The sequence below is a fragment of the Phymastichus coffea genome, unplaced genomic scaffold (assembly GCF_024137745.1).
Source record: "Phymastichus coffea isolate CEN01 unplaced genomic scaffold, Cenicafe_Pcof_1.1 PCOF00031, whole genome shotgun sequence".
In the NCBI taxonomy this organism is placed as follows: Eukaryota; Metazoa; Arthropoda; class Insecta; order Hymenoptera; family Eulophidae; genus Phymastichus; species Phymastichus coffea.
The window spans coordinates 3,355,266-3,369,544 of record NW_026706842.1 but is presented as its reverse complement, the minus strand read 5'-3'; the positions used below and the strand labels follow the sequence as shown (position 1 = coordinate 3,369,544).

At 45.5% G+C, this 14,279-nt stretch overlaps 2 protein-coding genes across 7 annotated transcripts; both read right to left on the bottom strand.

Moving 5' to 3' along the window:
• Positions 1-210: 210 nt before the first annotated feature.
• LOC131663112 (uncharacterized) lies at positions 211-4,395 on the bottom strand. Its single transcript, XM_058933217.1, has 6 exons — positions 4,199-4,395; positions 3,654-4,122; positions 3,075-3,574; positions 2,469-2,748; positions 1,833-2,367; positions 211-1,733 (listed from the first exon to the last, which is right to left on the bottom strand). Exons 3-6 carry the CDS (start codon positions 3,301-3,303, stop codon positions 693-695), a joined length of 2,085 nt encoding a protein of 694 aa, XP_058789200.1. The 5' UTR covers positions 3,304-3,574; positions 3,654-4,122; positions 4,199-4,395; the 3' UTR covers positions 211-692.
• Positions 4,396-7,720: 3,325 nt separating this feature from the next.
• Positions 7,721-14,004, bottom strand: LOC131663201 (uncharacterized). Of its 6 annotated transcripts, none has more exons than XM_058933422.1 (5): positions 13,530-14,002; positions 11,258-11,598; positions 10,792-11,074; positions 10,114-10,705; positions 7,722-10,052 (listed from the first exon to the last, which is right to left on the bottom strand). In XM_058933422.1, exons 2-5 carry the CDS (start codon positions 11,430-11,432, stop codon positions 9,009-9,011), a joined length of 2,094 nt encoding a protein of 697 aa, XP_058789405.1. In that variant the 5' UTR covers positions 11,433-11,598; positions 13,530-14,002; the 3' UTR covers positions 7,722-9,008. The 6 variants fall into 6 exon arrangements, with proteins under 6 accessions (XP_058789403.1, XP_058789404.1, XP_058789405.1 ...); XM_058933424.1 differs by having other exon boundaries at positions 7,724-10,052; positions 10,792-11,071; positions 13,530-14,000; XM_058933420.1 differs by having other exon boundaries at positions 7,721-10,052; positions 10,792-11,598; positions 13,530-14,004.
• Between the last annotated feature and the right edge of the window lie 275 nt (positions 14,005-14,279).

Here is a 14,279-nt window from a genome sequence, read left to right as displayed (position 1 = left end):
TCGTTTGATCTCTACGCGAAAAATCTAGCACTCCGTGCTGCGAGTTGCGCTCAAGCATTCTTTACTCTCGCTTCCACTTCCTCTCGTGATTGCAATGTTTACGCTCCCATTACCATTATTGATTTCTAGTGGACATATCATGCAACGATACGCGCAAGCACTTTTAATTCGACTAGCTGTCAAACCTATAAAATTGTCGGAAGAAAACTAAGATCCTATACAATTTTACGATTTAAAAAACAAATTTATTTCTCCAATCTTTACAATAAATAAAGCAAATATTTGTTTTCATGGCCTTTAACCTGCTGCATTCAGACAGGCGTTAGTCGTCATTTTTGCTAAGATTTATAGGTTCGATAGATTCGACGGTTGATAAAATTCTGAATTAAAATGAAATCCTGTTACATAACCAAAAGAAATTAAAAAGTATAATAAAAGATTCCAAAACAAAACAGTTCATAATTTGAAATTACATTTTCATATTCGAATATACTACGTTTATGAAGGTTCCAATATCTTAGTTAGAGTCTTTTAATCCTTGTTGAGTGTCTCAGTTTAGTAAGTGACTTTTGTTGAACTATAATTACTAGTCAAGTACATGGTTAAAATACAGATGTCGAGGAAAATGTAGTCATTTGACGATCGAATATTTTGTTCAGAACCGGAACAGCTCGATTGCTTATGGTTCATCATCAACCAAATAAAAAATCTACTATATTGTACCAGGAGCCGCAATGGCAATACTGCTTGAAGCCCTCCCTAAGACACTTGGCACTGTGACCGTAGAGATTGATTCGACTGACTTCTTCATCGCGAATCGTGTAGTTGCCCGGACCGTTGTAGGTCATCGTAGTCTCGAACTTGCCGCCGCCCGGCGTCACCTCCAGCAAGTAGAACAGCTTCAGCGTCTTGCCTTGGGGATCGCCCTCGAGGTCCAGCATCTTCTTCACTCTGATGATGCGCTTGAGTCTGGGCTGCGAACAGACTCGATTACCATTCTTATTCTTATACTGTTTCACGATGTTCTCCATGTGATCGACGAACTTGTTCGCGCCCTCGACGACCACGCTGTCGGAGCTGCTGATCGGCTCGAAGGCCGCGCAGGTGCACCAGTGAGGCGCGATGCCGGCCTCCTTGCAGCCCCTCTCGCGCGGCAACGGCTTCATGAGCGAGGAGCAGCGGGGGCAGCCGGTGCTCGCCGGCGCCTGGCCACCCGCCCGCTGCAGCACGTCCCGCAGGGTCTCGTACAGATCGTAAGGAGAGCTCAGGCGATTCTGATTGACGCGCAACGCCTGCGAGGACTCGGGGTTCTGCTCGCGGAACCACTCCGGCAGCCAGATGTAGACGAAGGGCAGCCGCTCCTCGTACCATCCTACGAACGTGTCGCGAATGTCGCCGTAACGCATCCCGTGGTCGCTCAGCATCACTATCATGCTGTCGTTCATCACCCCAGCGTCCTCCATCGCTCGCAGCTTGGCCAGAAATCTGGCGTCGTAGAGCGACGGCCCGTTCACGGTTTCGTGGCTGATGGTGTTGCTCCAGAAGAAACCAAATGATGGGCGGCCAACGAAAGCTTCAGAGAAATCGAGCGCGGCATTGAAGATTCGATCGACACTGAGCTCGGGACCCGTGCAATACTGAGTGTAGAAGCGCTGTCGACCTGGTAGTAACTTTTCAGAAGCCAATATGTAGGGCCGCAAGTAGTAGTCCGTCGGTGGCTTCACGAAACCGACCTGCAAAACGAGATTAATATTTTAGCAAATAAAGCTCATTTATCATAATTGCGTGTCGTGAAAAGTAGAATAAGCAAAATATTGTATAAAAATATTAACCTTGAGGTAGTTGAAGGTGCTGATCTGCGCGTGGTCCTCGGCGTAGGCAGTGGCGTAGCCGGCCTCCCTGAAGTTGTACCAGATCATCGAGCAGTTGTCCAAGCCGTAGAGGGCCTTGGGCCTGCACTTGGCGTAGGCCCAAGTCTGATTCTGACCGGTGAGCAGGGCCATGAGATTCGGAAAGGTGTTGTCGCCCATCTTGTTGTAGCCGCGCAACTCGGTCCAGCCTCGGTCCTCGAAGTAGGCTCGGGTCGCGGGCATCGTGCGGTAGAAATTCAGCCGAGACACGCTGTCGAGTCCGAGCATAAGAACGCTCAGAGGCTTTCGATATGTCGTCCTATTTATACTATTCTTGTTCGGTCTAAGTTCGGCTGGTAGGATACGCTTGTGCATTCGATAGTCTACGCGATTCGGGTTTATCACAGCATGAATATTTTTATAAGGTCCTTGTCTTAAAGTCCAGCAACGAGTGTAAACTGCCTCTACACTGACGTCTAAGAGTACGCGATCCTCAAAATTACGACACTTCCCTATACTGTTTAAATTAACAAAAAGTTGCTATGACATTTATTGAAATCAACAAAAAATGTTCTTTATAGTTTATCAAGTATGAAATTCGGTATTAAATTGCTTCACCTAATCTTAGAATCAATATCGTAATCAAGTTCTTTCATTGCCTTAGGCCTACTGATAATTGACCAGCAGCACGACCATTTTCCGTAGCTCTTGGCCGCATCCTGATCAATCCTGAGAAACATACTTCCATTGGCCTGCCTGCTGATCTTCGTGATCCTTAACTTCGTTGAACATGGCTCAAATTTTTCTGTTTTCACAAAATTTTTGATAGACGGGTCGTGCGGATTCATTGAAAGCATGTGGCACTTCGAGTTCCATACAAGATAGCCTTTCATTGTTTCTATTTAAATAAGTTCTAGAATTAAATTACGAACCGATCTAAGCCTACTCTTCGGGACATGTAGTATAAATAATAGCGTTTCAGTTGATTTTATTTAACGTACATACAAACTTCTAATATGCTTTTAAATCAACGAATTCGATATTTTAAGAACAGATATGATATAAAATTAGACAAAATATTGTGACCGAAGCCATGTCAATGTGAAGACCAAGCAGTCTTGTGTCAATATTTTATCTAATCGCTAACACAATCTATTCGCCTCGCCTCGAAAAGTAAGCTTATCTGCATTAGGAACAAAGTGAATTCGTCTATACTTTACTTACCAAATGAAGTACCATTGAAACTGAAATTTTGGTGTAGCTGATCAGGATATAGATAATTGAGAGCTGTAGCTGACATCAAGTAAACAGTGAAGAGAAACGTACACAAAACCAGCACAGCTAGCATAAACTTATAACTGAAACTCGGCCGTCGAAACTTGAAACGGTTTGTTTTCGCATTTCTCCAAAAAATGAATCGCTGCCAATCACATCTTGAAAACACACCGCACATAGTTTTGTTCTTGCGCGACAATGACTATCGCGTCACTCAACGACTATTACACTCGTAATTTTCTTGTAGTTAGGCCGAATTTGCCGGTTCATAAACGCACAACGGCTCACGCACCTTGTACATCGCCGACTGTCTCTAAAAACTATGCTGACTAATTCGAGAGAGCGAGCTGAAAGGCAACCAACTGTCATATCTCAAACTAGCTGTACTTGAATACTTGAAAATCTGTCATACAGCCAGTGCTCATTTGGGTTACTCCGAATTAAAAAATCTACAAATATCATCAAATATGTAACCTGTAGCTATGAAAATACCGAGCTCATAAAAAATAAATAATAAATAATAAATACCAAAATATATTAATTTTTCACGTTTACTTAATTTTTTATATAGCTATCGATAAATAACAACCCATTTATTCATTAATGGCGCACTCCATATCTCATTCTCATTCCTCGACAATCAATTTCTTGCAATATTTACTTATTCCTAACAACGTGCGCCGTGTCCGTTTCCCATTCTGTTCTAGAATTTATTCCAATTTGGTTGAGTAACAGTTTTGTTTACTTCCAGCCGAAACTCGATATCACGCGCCTAGGCTGTAGTATGGCTCTTTAGAAAAGTGGTGCTGATTCAATCGATGACTCGGCTTATTATGGTATGGTTTTCGATGCATTAGTTGCATTTTTCAGCTTTTGTCGTTGACAAAATTTATACGCAAAGTGGAAAATGTGAGAAATTAACGATTCCTCAGGTACATTCTAATAAGCTTGGCGCATTCTGAAGGAACCAATGCTTATTTTAAATCACCAAACATGGCTAAGAAGATTCCAATTTCAATTGATACTTATTATAATGTAACCATTTAACTATTATTAAATAAATTAATTTTTACCTTCTTTTTGCAGACTATTATCCATATTAATTATTTATAAATCGAATTCTCTGTTGAAATATAACTCTCACATCCCTAGATATATAATACAATTATTTCAAAACTTCGCGTTTTTTTTTCGTATCAACCAATTACAACTCTGGATGTTGGTGATTCGTCAGTTTTTCAGATAAACTAGTGTTATTAGACCCCGGTGCCATAGGTACGTACGGATGCGGACGGATACGGACGCGAATCGCAACTGTAGTAACGTCACTAAAAATATCTAGTTCGATTATTTATTACCAACACTACCGGTAGTGAGTAAAAGTGACTGTTTTTTAAAACTGTAGCGCCGAACGTACCACATTTAATGTTCAAATGTCAGGTCTACAATTTACTTTTCAAATTTTCATGAATATTGCTTATTGATGAGTATGCTAATGTAAAAAAAGTTTTTGGGATGATTAATACATATCATTTATATATATTTTCTTCTTCTTCTCATATATTCAAGTACTTCCATAAAATTAAGGCCTAATTCCACTAATTGTAGTTGAAAGTCTATCAATTCTCTATCATTTGCCATCTTATAGACTGCAATAATGTAAAGGTCAGATAGGCGTTCATTAAATTTGGTACGTTCGGCGCTACAGTTTTAAACAACAGTCACTTTTGCTCACTACCGGTAGTGTTGGTACTAAATAATCGAACTAGATATTTTTAGTGATGTTACTAGAGTTGCGATTCGCGTCCGTATCCGTCCGCATCCGTACGTACCTATGGGACCGGGGCCTTAGTGCGCCTCGCGTACTCTTTTTTTTCATGTTTTTCTGTTATGTATTACATTGTTTGAACCTTTTACATGCCAAATTGGAGAATCTAATGAAATAAAAATAGAACTTTCACCCATTTTTTCCCAAAAAACCAATGAACTTTTACTTATTTCAAGATATTATGGCAAAATTATCCAAGAGATTAATTCAATTCATGATTGATAAATCTATTGTACTATTATGCATCATTAAACTTTACGTAATCAGTAGTAGTATTTATGGTTCGAAACTTATAAATAACTAATGTATGAGTAACACATTTAACATCGTGTGTTTTTTGTTGCCTCGTTGAAAATACCCGTGAATATTCTTTAAATTAAACGGGTCTGATATTTTGATAATTAGTTTCCGTCCTTTCCATACCTCTTACTTACATTGTACAAAAGAGAAAAATGTATTTTCCTCTATTTTATTCTATCCATCTTCTTTCGCGTTCAATCAAATTTTAATACAATATTAATTTCAGTATCACAGGTGGTTATAAAGTTAACAATTAGTACTGATAATTTTAAAACGTAACGTCTTTTGTTCTTAAAACGATTTATTAATTGTATATTTCAATTCTTGCAAATTGTTATCCATATTCATTATTCATAACTTGAATTTTCAACTGAAATATAAATCGTACACTCCTAGATATACAATAAAAATATTTCAAATTATACGAAAATCAAAAATTTCGGGCCCTATTTTAGCATCGACCAATCATAACGCTGGATGTCGGCGACTCGTCACTTTTTAAGATACAGGAGAAGATAGGAGGAAAAGACAAAATATGTAAAACTTCTAGTTTTCTCTCCGAAAAATTCATTTAACACCCTGTAACTGGGAGAGAGAGAGAGAGAGAGAGAGAGAGAGAGAGAGGGAAAAAGAGAGAGAGAGAGAGGTACCTGATTTCCACTCGCTATTCCGGTAAGCAAGCAAGCAGCGAATGTGCAGCTGATGTGCAGTACAAGTACGGTGCAACGCCTCGTGGACGACGTAAACAAATCACAGACATATAGAGATAAAGAAGAGTGACCCACCGATATTTCCACAAAGGTCAAACAACTAGAACTGAGTACCGTCGAGGAAAAACAATGTTAGCCTTGGCTTAACGCCGTTGTGTAACAGAAGGCTTGAGCGACACGTGGCTCAATTTCGGAATTTCCCTGGTTCTTCGCACAGACAAGTTGAGTCAGTGATGATATCCGATGTTTCTTTATGATCGCCACTGCCTCTCTCTTATCGTAGTTGCACTAAAAAATGGCTCAATTTTGCTTGTGCGCCAACGTACCCTCGCTGATCGGTTTGCTTAACTCGCTCCTCCCGTCTAGGCTTCGCTAGTACATCAGCTTTATTTACCCGTGACCAACAGACTAGATAGCCGAGTCGTTGCGTTGCATGCTTAATAATCAAACATAATTATTTGAGAAACCATTTGAACATTACTTTGTTCATTTTCCTTTATTAGGGGTAATAATGCTTTTTGATTTTTTCATTATTAGTAATAACAAAATGAATACTGTTTCTCTGAAGCAAATTAGCCTTAAATAAAAAACATAAATGAAATAGGTAAAATGGCGTCTCAAATAATTATATATTTGCATGTTAGACATGTTGCACAATGCGCTTGTATTGCATACTCCAATTATACGTATCCCTGCAGCCGTGCCGTTTTCATTCGTGTTTGGTTGTATATTTGTCCGATTTTTTATAACGTCTAGTTCAAAAAGCCGTTACCAACGTTAATATAAGTATCTGAAAGGTTCACGGAAAGACTCATCGTAAAATTAGTACATTATGCACCAAGAGAACACAATAACAATGAACGCATCGTGCGATGTTGCGTTTCACACAGTATATTATTTGCCTACTGACCTCCCGTGGTGCATACACAACTTTTCCGCACACCTCCGTAAAGCGGTGGTGCTGCGCCCTCAGCAGGCGACACAGAAATCTCATTGTCTATCTAAAATTAAAGTTTGTCGCGTCTATACGTGTGGTGCATCATATTTGTCGGTCAAGGCGCAGCCGAAAGCGGTAACAGGCGCATCACGCAGGCGCGAAGCAATTTACTCTCTGGGGCCCGGTGAGGTTCGCGCTCAGTTGCAGCATACAGCTTCTGCGCATTCGTGAAACTCCAATCAGGCTACCCACGTGGTTCTGTGCTCCCTTGCTAAGAGGGCGCATAGTTATCACTTTGCGCGCAGTGTTCGGAAATAGTACATTACGATACAGGTGCGGGAAAGTAGATTTTTGTCTCGCGAGGGTGGAAAGGTACACGAGACAAGAAACTCTTTCCCGAACATGTGCCGTACCGTATTTTTTGATACGACGTGTGGAAAGTATGATTTTCAACGCACCTTTTCTGCCGAGCTTGCGGGTAAGACACACTTTGCGCACGGAGTATCGAAAAATACTTAAAAATTGCTAACTATTTGCTATGTCATAACTTACCAATTGTAACTAAAATAAATGAGAGATATGAATTTTTATGAACTTTTCAAAATTTTCGCGATTTTCTGGGATTTTCTTGGCTCATGATGGTCTGATCAAATTTCTCGACAACTCATTTTCTTTAATTAGCTTCAATTTATATTCTTATACCATTTCTTTTACTGTCTTACTTTCGTACTTAATATTAAAAAATCAAAAGGTAAGTGCCGTTTTTTCGTGTAATTTGTTAATAAAAAATTCCGCGAGGAAATTTGCGAGTTAAAAATATGTCATAAATAATGTACAGAAGTATATATTTTTTCGAGATTTAACGAGCTTGACATGAGTATGAAGAATACGAGGTTCACCTTGAATGCTGATTGTTACCAATCGGTAGAATGTGACGGGTGACAAGTGTCACGGTAATGGCAGTAAATTGCGGTATTGGTTACATATATTAGATGTTATTTGAAACTCCTTCTTCCACAACGATGTTGAATTACATGAAAGTCTGGCGACATTTGGTATCTTTCAATATTCGATTCTGCAAAATTAGAATGAAAGCTGAAGTTAGCGAACATCAGAGCGGCTTCGTCTGCTTGGTGCGGATGGTCCACGCTCAACGAGCAACGAAGGGATGTAAGAAAGAAAAGTAGTTAATCGCGTATCAGATAATGGTTAACTTTATTTTTACAATCGCTTATGCGTATTCGATAGCACGCTGAATAATTTAAACTGCTGTAAGTTGACTAAAAAAATACATTCATTTTCGTTAGAACACTTTCACAATTAATTCAGCGTGGTGTATCCGAACTCATTTTGATTTCGATTCATCCGGAGCTTGATCCTTCGACTAATGAAGCAAGCTTTGATTGACGTGGTTAATTGAAATGCGGGAATAATGTAAAGAAGAGCATTTAAGAAAAGGGCCGTGCTGACAGTAGAAAATCTAGATTCGTTATAAAAATGTGTCTCAACAATATTTCGTAGACAATGATTATCCACACTCAACGCAATATTCTTCACATGACTATAATAAAATTGGCCTTCGGCATTCCCATTCCCCAGAAGATTTATCAAACTTAAGTAATGGTAACAGCGTATAAAAATTTCTATACTCTTCAAGTAGAAAAATAATCAATGATACACTTATTATAATATTATTAAAATACTGAAGTACTTCAATAGAAATGAACGCAGTAATGGAAGTTATTATCACTCGTATACCTCGGACTCGTCGTGTTGACTGTGAAGGAAACACAATGTAAGCGGCTGAAGCTGACGGGTCATCGAGTGAGGTACAATTCAAAAGATAATTACCCGATCTCGGAGTAGCCATATTTGTCTCCACGACGCCAAACGCTTCGATCCTTACAATTACGGAAACATCGTATAAAATATAATCTCGCTGCGCGCTCTTAGCGTACGGACAGCGAGAACTCGTACTTGGCATCTCTTTTACTATACATGTGTACAGGTATACGTATGCTTTGAATACTATGGCTGTCGCGTGCGTGAGCGCACTACAGGTATACCTACAGTGCGTACAACGGTAGAAAAGCATTTCTACGTTGGAATCACCTGCCGAACAGGTGATCGGATATACTGTGCCAGACGCCGCAGTGGCAATACTGCTTGAAGCCCTCGCTGAGACACTTGGCACTGTGACCGTACAGGTTGATCCGACTGACCTCTTCGTCGCGAATCGTGTAATTGCCCGGACCGTTGTAGGTCATCGTAGTCTCGAACTTGCCGCCTCCCGGCGTCACCTCCAGCAAGTAGAGCAGCTTCAGCGCCTTGCCTTGGGGATCGCCCTCGAGGTCCAGCATCTTCTTCACCCTGATTATGCGCTTGAGTTTGGGCTGCGAGCAGACCCGATCGCCCTTCTTGTTCTTGTACTGTTTCACGATGTTCTCCATGTGATCGACGAACTTGTTCGCGCCCTCGACGACCACGCTGTCGGAGCTGCTGATCGGCTCGAAGGCCGCGCAGGTGCACCAGTGAGGCGCGATGCCGGCCTCCTTGCAGCCCCTCTCGCGCGGCAGCGGCTTCAGGAGCGAGGAGCAGCGGGGGCAGCCGGTGCTCGCCGGCGCCTGACCACCCGCCCGCTGCAGCACGTCCCGCAGGGTCTCGTACAGATCGTAGGGCGAGCTCAGGCGGTTCTGGTTGACGCGCAGCGCCAGCGCGGACTCGGGGTTCTGCTCGCGGAACCACTCCGGCAGCCAGACGTAGACGAAGGGCAGCCGCTCCTCGTACCATCCTACGAACGTGTCGCGAATGTTGCCGTAACGCATCCCGTGGTCGCTCAGCACCACTATCATGCTGTCGTTCATCACCCCAGCGTCCTCCATCGCTCGCAGTTTGGCCAGAAACCTGGTGTCGTAGAGCGACAGCCCGTTCATGTTTTCGTGGCTGATGGTGTTGCTCCAAAAGAAACCAAAGTAGGGACTACCCACGAAGGCCTTGGCGAACTCGACCGCGGAGTCGAAGATCCGGTCGATGCTGAGCTCGGGGCCCGTGCAGTGGTTGGAGCTGAAGCGTGGCTGCGTCTTCAGAAGCTTCTCCGCGGCCAGGATGTAGGGCCGCAGGTAGTAGTCCGTCGGTGGCTCGACGAAACCCATCTGCGGAACGAATGCACGGTCGGTTACGAATAAGCGAAAGAACGGCGAGAGAGTGCTCGACCTTGAGGTAGTTGAAGGTGCTGATCTTCGCCTGGTCCTCGGCGTAGGCAGTGACGTAGCCGGCCTCCCTGAAGTTGTACCAGATCATCGAGCAGTTGTCCAAGCCGTAGAGCGCCTTGGGCTTGCACTTGGCGTAGGCCCAGGTCTGATTCTGACCGGTGAGCAGGGCCATGAGATTCGGAAAGGTATTGTCGCCCATCTTGTTGTAGCCGCGCAACTCGGTCCAGCCCCGGTCCTCGAAGTAGGCCCGGGTCGCGGGCATCGCGCGGTAGAAGTTCAGCCGAGACACGCTGTCGACTCCGAGCAGGAGGACGCTCAGCGGGGCGTGTCGCGCGGCCGTGGCCGTAACCGTGCCATTGGTGTTGTTGTAGCCCGCTCTGTTCTCGGAGGCATTGAGCCACCGCTCGCGCACTCGCTCGGGATTCAGCACCGCGTGCACGTTCTCGTAGGCGAGGCTGCTCTTCGCCTTCGCCGTCTTCACTTTGCTCGCCGACGGCTTCCGGCTGGACTTGCCGGTGCGGCAGACGACGTGAACGACCTCGATCGACTTGTTCAGCAGCACCTGCTCCTCGAAGTCTTCGTAATGACCTACGCTGGAAAGCGATTCCAATGTTATTCGCAAGCTCGCGCGGTGAATTTTGGCGAGAACAAGTCGACGAGAGCGTGAAAGCGCACATACCTCACTCTGGAATCGTACTCCTTGTCGAGTTTGAGGAGCGCGCTAGGCCTGACGACGGGAGCCCAGCAGCAGGACAGGTCTTTGTACCGCTTGGCCGCGTCGCGGTCGACGAGCAGATAGACACTTCCGTTGGCGTACCTGCCGATAGAGGTGAGCTTCGGCTTGGTGGAGCACGCCTCGAACTTTTCCCTCTTGACGAACTTGACGATGGACGGATCGTAGGGGTTCATCGACAGCATGTGACACTTGGAGTTCCACACCAGATAGCCGTCGAGCACATCTGCTTCATGAGACATCGCAGAACCATTGATTTCCATGGAACTTCCGTTCTCGTGTCTCGAGTGTTGGGTGCTTGTCGACGCGTGGAGGATGGCAGGCAAGGAGGCAAGCGGTGGCCGAGAAGGAAGCGCGGAAGGCAGCGGCGTCGAGGGCGGGACAGGAGTAGACGTATGGTGCAGAGACTGACCGACAGAGGTGTTGTAGGAGCGCCAGGCCAGGTACTGGACGCGCTCGAGTTCGCGCTCCGAGCCGGACAGGAAGTAGAGGGTGAGCGCCAGCAGGCAGGGCAGCAGCAGCAGAACGAAGCTCTGGGGCCAGCGGAGGCTCTCGGTCAGCCGCGTCCACTTTGGCAGCCTCCACATCCTCGCCGCTGCTCATTCTCATCTCCGGCCGGCTCGCAGTATCTCTCGCCGCTTCCTCTTCCTCCGCGCGCATTCGCTGCCCCGTCGGTCCTAGTCGTGCGCCGTATCGCCGCGGAGATACGACGACCGCTCCGTCCTCTCCCGCTCACCGCCAGCGCACCGCCTCCTGCCGATCGCACTGCTCTTTACTATTGTCGGCGGATTGACGTCCCGGCCGAACGCGATTGTTCTCTTGCGGACGGACGGCTCGATACTGCTGCGGCGAGTCTTCGTGCTATAGGTGGAGCGACCTCGCGAGCTTCTTCGTTGATTTCTAATGTCTACCTGGAATACCTCGCGTCTAAGCCGTGCGCGCGCTCGAATGCTTTCTTTGTCGGGTTGCACTTTCATTACGGGCGATCGTACGATTCGCGTCCGTTTCTAAATCATTCGATGAGAATTCCTCGCGAATCATCGCGACACCAGCGGGTTGCGTAAAGCGTCCGACTTTTACCGCGCTCGCGCGCCACTCTACTGTTGCGCGAGTCCATCGGAGACGCGACGCTGATTCGTTCGCACGCGCGCGCGCGCGCGGCTCGTATATTATCTATGAATACGGTCACAGCCGCGTTATACAGCCCGCAGATGGATAATCGAGGAGCGCTTCGTAATTACGCCTGCCTTGAAGCGAAGCGAACCAATCGGTTATGCAAATTCTCTCCGATGATTTAACGATTCTTTCTCCGGCATCATTGATTTTAATCCGCAATGACGATCACCTTGCACTTAGGTCATTTGGGTCGATTAGGGCGAATAGTTCCCACATATTCCGAGTATCTCGAAACCCTATCCGTCAAAACGACAAGTTAATTTTTGTTGCGACGAGAATTAAAAGAACTGACACTCCTGGTATGTCTGCTGATAAGTTTATGAATAAATTCGGTATACATGTACATGTACATATACGTATACATATATATGGATGCGTCCTAGCAATAAGCATCTATTTTGGCGAGCAACTCGAAAAGGAACTATCTCGGCGTTCAATTCAAGAAGGTCATATTTCGGCAATCAGTGTAAAAAGATTCTGTTTCAATAAACTGCTATCTTGGCGGATTAATATCGTTCTATTCTTAGTATTGTTTTTTTAAATGGTGATAAACAGCTTTTTTATAAACCTTAATAGCGAGCAAGACAAAACCAATATATCAGCCATATGCGAGGGTGTCGAAAATAAATTATAAAGTATTAATTACAATACAAGTGCGGAAAAGTAGATTCTTGTCTCGTAGGTCGTTTACGCCAGAGCGAAGCAAGGCTGGAAAGATACACGGGATTTTTCCCGAATATGTGTCGTACTGTATTTTTCGATACGACGTATGGTGAGTGCGATTTTCCACGTACGTATCTGCGCTTTCTGCTGAACGTGCGAACAATTCGTACGTCGGGCAGGTAGTATAGAATAAGTATCAACATCGCTGATGATCATCAAAGTATATCGCCTGCGCAATCGGGCGGATTGTTTTTAATCAACACTGAACGTGCTAAGTTTTTCGTTTTTGCATTCTGCATCAAGCAAAAAAATATTAAACACAAAACAATAATAATCCGACGGCCGGGATAGTATGTTATCGAAAGGACAGCTGAGATATAAACTGGCGAAAAGTACTTTTTCGAATTGGCCGCAAGATAGTCCCTTTATCAATTGAACGCCGAGATAGTACCTTTACAAATTGCTCGTAGAGATAGGATCTGATTGCTAGGAGGTGTCGACATATACATAAACATAGACACGCGCGCGCACAATATATATAAGCAGAAAGCGCGTGCGCCTGGGTGTGCGTGTCCCGGGAAAGCGTACAAACAAATGTTAAACAATAGTAGCGTTGCGTATTCATATTTATTGAAATGAAACAGCGAAGAAATCTATTCGGTGCAGCCATGGGATACTTTGTTCTCGTGACGAATGTGCGAATTAGCTTAATAAATGACTTCCGAGGTGCAACAACTAAATGGCCTATTCAGCACTCAGCGAAATATCTGTACGACCAAGGCTAGTCGACGCAACGTCCGACTGGAATTGATCAATTCGCCGAGGAGCTTGCGCTGAAAACTCACCGGCAACGCTGGACGAGTAGCCTCCGCAGTGCAACCGACGTCATCCGCCAGTGCGATCGCTCGGAGCGTGTCAACCCACAAACACAGAAATAATGTCGGATCGATGTGGGAGCGAGGAGAAGCCGCCGAAAGCAAGTCGAGCTTGTGTGCAGGCGGCGCGAGCTTGCGTAGCCGACTGAACGTGGCCCGGCGGGCCGAATGCGCAAGACTGGCGCGCCACCCGCAAAATGGAAGTGAGAGCCGCCGCCGCCGTCGCCGCTGATGCTTGCGCGCACGGCCCGGGACGACAACGCTACTGCTCGGCTGCACCGACGCGCCGCCGTCCCTCCGCGGGCTATTCTTCGCGTGCGCCAAAGCACTGGACGCCAGCCAACTTTCATCACATTTTCGAGAGGCTCAACCTACTTCCGAGATTCGAAGTATTTCGCGCTTGTCCGCCCCTTCCCTGCCACTTGACCCTGCTTCACTTCGTTCCGGCGGCTTCTTTCGCGACTCGCTCGGCAAATCGCGGCAGCATTTTGTCGCGGAGTCACCCCCGCAAGCTCGCGGAACGCGCGCGCGGGCGAGATCGGGGGACAACTGACGTCGACATTGTTCGAGCGCGGCAGCAGCCAGGCAAAGAGGCAGCGTTTTCATTACGAGCGGGACGAGCTCATCTGCCCGCTGTCGCACATCGATTGCGCCGCCGACGGCCGGCCGGCGACCCGGATAAGAACGGCGGTTTCCTGTCCTGCGCAACTCCTGCCAAGT